This window comes from Condylura cristata, unplaced genomic scaffold (assembly GCF_000260355.1).
Source record: "Condylura cristata isolate star-nosed mole 26May11 unplaced genomic scaffold, ConCri1.0 scaffold00011, whole genome shotgun sequence".
Lineage (NCBI taxonomy): Eukaryota > Metazoa > Chordata > Mammalia > Eulipotyphla > Talpidae > Condylura > Condylura cristata.
Window position 1 is genome coordinate 40,149,306 of NW_004567112.1, and position 6,063 is coordinate 40,155,368.

A 6,063-nucleotide genomic window follows, 5' to 3' on the forward strand; every position below is an offset into this window, starting at 1 on the left:
TTGTCCCAGCACCATTTTAAACATTCCCCTTTAACGCCTTTTCCCACTGGTCTGGGGTGCTACTTTTTTTTCTTTTTAATATGTATTTATTTATGCACACTGAATTGGGGCATAGGCCAGAGGTGCAGGAGTGGTGAGAGGATTCACCAGAGGCAGAGCTGGGAGCAAAATAGATAGATCAACAAAGTACGGTGCTGAGGAACAGCCGGGGAGACTGGAGAAGTCTGCGGAGCCACGTGGATCACTTCTGCCGGGGATCAAACTTGCACTGAAGTGGCTGCGGCTATCCTAACCCATTGTGCCACCAGAGAGGACACTTTTTGTGTGTGTGTTGTTAGAGACTTACTTATTTATGATACAGAACTGGGGTCCAGGCCAGAGGCATGTGAGGATTCACCAAAAACAGAGGGAAGCAGAGTAGGCAGATCTAGGAAGTATACTGCTGAGGGGAGCTGCGGGCTAGATAGGAGAGGTCTGCCCACCTCCAGGATTAACAGCTATGGAACTCCTGGTGCGGTGGCTGCAGATAGCTTCATAGAGCTATACTTTAACCCCTCGCGCTGCTAGGGAGGGCCTCATACTACTATTAAAACAATTGTATAATACATTTTTTATAAATCTTTATGTTTGGTTTGACAAATCCCTTTACTCTATGCTTCATTTTTTTTTTTCTTCAGGAATCTAAGAACTATAGCTATTTTGTTCTTCCATGTACATTTGAGAATCAATTTTTGATGTTGCACAAAAGTCCTTGTTTCAATTTTTAATGAAATCTTATACAGTTCTTGCATATTTTATTAAATATATTCATAGATACCTTGTAAGTTTTGTCATGTATTTTAGAACGTTATATTCAGCTTATTGCTTACTTTAATTTTTATGATCTTATAACTAGCTGTTATACTACTTGTTATTATAATCAGCCAATATATCATGTTCTTTAGATGCTTTGCATTTCTATGTGGATAATCATATCCTGTGCAAATAATAGAATTTTTCTTACATCTGTTCCAATCTTCCCTTGATCCTCCCTGCCCCCAGCCCTCCTTCCTTGCCTTTCTTCCTTCCTGTATCTTACTCTACTAGCAAAGGACACAGAGTATATCAGGGAATAGAAGTGATGACTCTGGGCATTTTGTCTCATTGTTGATTTTTTTTTTTTAAGATTTATTTATTCATACAGAACTGGGGTACAGGCCAGAGGTGCAGGGGCAGTGAGAGTATTTACCAGAGACAGAGTGGGGAGCAGAACAGGCAGACTGACAAAGTACACTGCTGAGGGGAGCAGCGGGAGGGTCAGGAGAGGTCTGCCTCCCCATGTGCATCACCTCTGGGGCTGGTGGGGTTCAAACTCATGCTGAAGTGGCTCTAACTTCTCAGTGCTGTGCTTTAACCCTCTGTGCCACCAGGGAGGGCCCTCATTGTTGATTTTTAAGGTGTATACCAAACACTGCAGACTGAGAAAGAGATTTAGAACTGTGGGCATGGGGAACAAAGACCCAAAGAAGCACAGTAGTTGCCAAAGAGGAGTACTTATATGTACAAAAAACTGGCTAGCTCGTATGTTAGTCAGCCTCATGCAAATGAAGTATTCGCTAGTGCAGTTCTAAGCAATCATTGACCCAGTTTTAATCCTAGACTGTCTTTGTCTTTCCTGGGTGGTGGTGGTTATAGGCAGTGGACTAGTCTGGGCACCCAGAGCATGCTGTCGTGCCTGGACATGCTCCTGCCTGACCCTCAAGTACCTCAGCACTCTGGCTTTTATTCAAACTCAGGATGACTCCATTTTTGGTTGTCTGTCTTAGGTTACTTATCAAAAGGAATTTTCCTGAGATTTGCTCATTTGGCATAATATTTGCCAATGTTATTAACTTATACCTTTTATCAAGTTGAAGTTTTAGTAAGAATTTTTATTTGAATTGGTGTTGAATTCCTCAGATACCGTTTTCTATATTACTGAAGTATTTTGTGAAGTTATCATACAGTTTTCTCCTTAAATCTGGTACTATAATGAGTGACATTAATAGATGTTCTAATGTCAACACAAATTGGTTACCATACAATTATCTTTTTATGGCCTGTTGGATTCAATTTGCTAATTATGTTTGGAAGTTTTACATCATAATAGTATGTGGTTATGCTTTTCAAAAAAGCACAGAGATCTGAAATATTGCCATGAAATAATAAAGTTTATTTACTTTAAAACAATTTGGGGTGAGGGTAGAGAAAGAAGTTAGGAACAAAGTTGTTCATGGGTTGATGACTGATAAAGTTAGGTAATAGGTACATGGTGGTGACTCACTTTTTACCACTGTCTAATTTTTTTCTTAGCTTTAATAGGAAACTATTTTTTCCTACTATTAGCTACTTTTGAATGTTTATGCTTGAAAATTTTTCCAAGTAAGCACAGAGTATGATGGAAATAATTAAGACATTAATAAAAATCAAGGAAATGGTAAATAAAGACAAGAAAGCCAGAATTGATTCTTTGAGAAACTTGTAACTGATAAAGCAAATAAAAACTTAAAGAAGATATGACTCAGTAGAACAGATAAGAAAAAATTTGAAATAGGAAAAATTTAAGTCTTAATTTTACATAGTATATTGTCATTGTTTAAATTTCCCCATCTCATAATTTTTTTAAACCAGATAGAACATTATATTTACCTGACATACTTTTTTCACCTTTTAATTTTCTTTTTCATGTCTCTATGTTTTAGGTATTTCTTTTGTAAACTCATATATCTGGATTTTTTTTATTACCCTAGTCTGAAAAATCTTTAATTGCTAATTAGCTCACATCCTGGTTATTGTGCTTATTGATCTATTTAGGCTTATTTTGATAACCTTGCTATTTGATTTCTGCTTGTTGCTTTTTTTTTTGTTTCTTTTTATTCTTTTCCTCTCGCTTACTTTTTTCCTGAGTTTTTTTTCTTCTTTTTTTCCCTGATTCTTTACCATCACTTTGATAAATATAAAAATTTATACAAGAATGTATATATAAAAATACATATTATATAAATACATATAAATATGAAAAATTAAAAAGTATATAAAAATATACAAAACTATTTATATGCCTCCCCTCATGTTTGGTAGTCTTTAATTGTGAGCCCACTACTTGATTCTTGATTTTAATATCTGTGTCTTAGCTTCAGGGGTTCTATTTTTTGTAGGCCCAATGGCAGGATCTACCTCAGTGGCTTGGTGCTTTGGCATCTATCTGTAATATGCCACATCTATCATGGTCCACAACTCACAAGTTGTGGGAATTTCTTTTTGGGAGGTGTTAGCACTGGGCATTCTCAACTTTCTCATCCCTTTTGCAAGTGGATACAGTTGTTCTGGAATGACAGATTCCTTGGAATACAGAGATTGCCGTTATGCTAGAAGCAGAGCTTTTATTTTTATTTTTTTATTTTTGCTCTATTTTCTTTCCCTTAGTAGTTTCTGTTTTTTAGATTTGTTTTTCTAGTTTTTAATATAATTACAGTATGTATATATAATTTTTCTTTCTTACTTTTTCCCATTTCCCAAAGATTTTACACATTTTAAAATAGACCTCAGAAATATAATTTTTACTAATTATGCCACATTTCACTGAGTACCACTTTATATCATCTAGGTAGTTCTAGTTTTGTTCTACTAACACTTAAATTTTTATACATTTCTTTTTCATGAGCATTTTCAGTCATTAGAATGGGTTTCTCAAATATAAAAATGTTTGAATATTCTAAAATTATATGTGATTTAAAAAATAAAATTCTAAAAATTTTTTTATAAAGAATAAATGCATATAAGAGGTATTATCCTAGATTGGGCTTTTCTTTAATAAATAAATTATATTTTCTTTTTTCAATAAAATTGTATTAATTTTCTAGAAGACTGAATTTTTGCTAGTGCTTATTTGTTGTTAAGTGTCAGTAGCTTTTTATATAGTTTTAAAATTTAGTAGTTCTCAAGATATCTTGAGTAATAATGCTTTGTTGATAAGAATGCTTATTCTTGATTTTATTAATGTAATATTTTAATGAGACCATTGTAAAATCATTTAAGGGTTCAGCAAGTACCAACTGCATATTATTAATAATTGAATTAATAATTTAACAGTTATTGGATTCCATGTATTTGAATATTTCTATCATAGTTACAACTCTTCTTTGAAAGAAAAATTAGGGAATGAGTTAAAATTAACAACTTTGCCAAATCCATGACTTTTTGTCTGTTTTGTACATTATCAACATTATTGTAAATATGCTGTCATGTTTACTTTTAATTACAAATCACAAATGAAATTTTTGTTCATGTGAGTCCTTGGAAACTGTTGCATTCTATTCACATATAAGGTAGCATTTATATTCAACTACTACCTTTATTCAGTGAACTGGAATATAAGTATTTGAAAACCAATGTTACTGTTTTTTGTAGGTGGTAATTTTGTCATCTTTAGGTTTCTTATAAGCATTAATTACATCTTTAATCTTAAAATAAGCAAAACATGACTAACCAAGAAATGTATAGTTAGTTTTTTGAGGTAATAAGTTTTCTCTATGACTGGTATCTTTTCACCATTAGTGTTCCTGTTAAGCATCATGGTGAATTTATATTCTGTTTTTCAGGTGTTTCATTTTTTACTTTTGGTACCTTAAAGAGTGTTGGGCTTTCCCATGCTCCTAACCTTCTTGGCAGACCTTCGTCAGACAATCCTAATGTCTTAGTTTTGAAAACTCATATAAACTTACTTTGTGGTGGTGTTGCTGGAGCAATAGCACAGACAATATCGTAAGTTTCTTCCTTCATTCAATCAAGTTATACTTAATCCTGATTTTTAGCATTGCTTAGTCACTTTTTCAATAGATTATTCAAACACAGAATCCCTATAAAATGTTAGTTTTGATACATTTTTTCAAATGTGCTCACATTTTAAGCATATTATAAATGATTATGTGTCAATTACCAAATTAATTTAAAATTTCCCAATTTCCTATAGATTCATGTAAAAGAAAGAATACTAGAAAGCAACATTAAATATATTTGTCATTCATATTTTCTCCTGAATTTTGCTGATATTAAGTTTCTGAAGTATTTGTGTGTGTGTGTGTGAGAGAGAGAGAGAGAGAGAGAGAGAGAGGTACAACTTCTCGCATTAAATCTTCTTGTCAAGGAGTGTACTAGATACTAGATATTTGTAGGTTCATCGTAGATGAAACAAAGCCTCAATGAGCCTGTATTTTTTTGGCAACCTATTTTGGACAGTTGGTATTACCTACAGTCTCATAAAACAACACAGCAGTTAAAAATCAGTGCTTGTCTGTAAGTCCAAAGAGGGTCTAGCTTGTTCCCTTTCTCACCCTATCCCCACTGTACCGAGACAATAAGGTAGGTAGGACCAGCACTACACTCCAAAACTCAGCTTGAAGCAGGTATAAAAGCTAGAACTTTGTCCCATTACCAAAGACTTGTCATTGTCCTTGAAGGAGAGGAGGAAATGTCATAGCCTTATTACTAAAGTTAACAACCAAGCCCCTGCTCCTTGACCAGTAAACAAGTTTGGGAGGCGTATATGGATAAGGGGAATGAGTGGGGCTGCCATGGGAACCAGGCCATTAAGCCCATAGTCTGGATCATGACTCAGGACATACCCAAGGCCAGACAATCCTAGCCAGTCACTGATGCTGGAGTATAAAAAGAGGTTTTAGAGTCTCTCCCAGCACAGACTACCTCTTTTGTTTTGCTGCTTCTATCAGCAATGTATTTCAACAAATTCCCTTTCTCTGTTTTTTTTTTTTGAGAGAGAGAGCACCTATATTCTTATTAAGGCAGTAAAAATACAATAAAGTTCTATATTAATATATGTTGTGGTGGGAAATACAATAGGTAGAGGTATTACTGTGTTATAATCAGGTAGGTGGCTTCAAAGAATTTTCCAGACCAAGACAGATGCAATAGATGAGATTAAAAAAAGATGCTGGGGGCCCTCCCTGGTGGCGCAGCGGGTTAAAGCACTGCACTAAGAAGCTGAAGCCACTTCCGCATGAGTTCGATCCCCGCCTGCCCCAGAGG

General features: G+C 34.7%; 1 protein-coding gene across 2 annotated transcripts in view; it reads left to right on the forward strand.

Annotated features, from left to right (window-relative positions):
• Positions 1 to 6,063, forward strand: part of SLC25A16 (solute carrier family 25 (mitochondrial carrier), member 16) — a 29,702-nt gene that overhangs the window by 16,528 nt on the left and 7,111 nt on the right. For both annotated transcript variants that reach the window (XM_004680834.2, XM_012723420.1), the window contains one exon: positions 4,620 to 4,782. In XM_004680834.2, the coding sequence (XP_004680891.1) occupies positions 4,620 to 4,782 (163 nt within the window). The remainder of the gene's footprint in view (positions 1 to 4,619; positions 4,783 to 6,063) is intronic.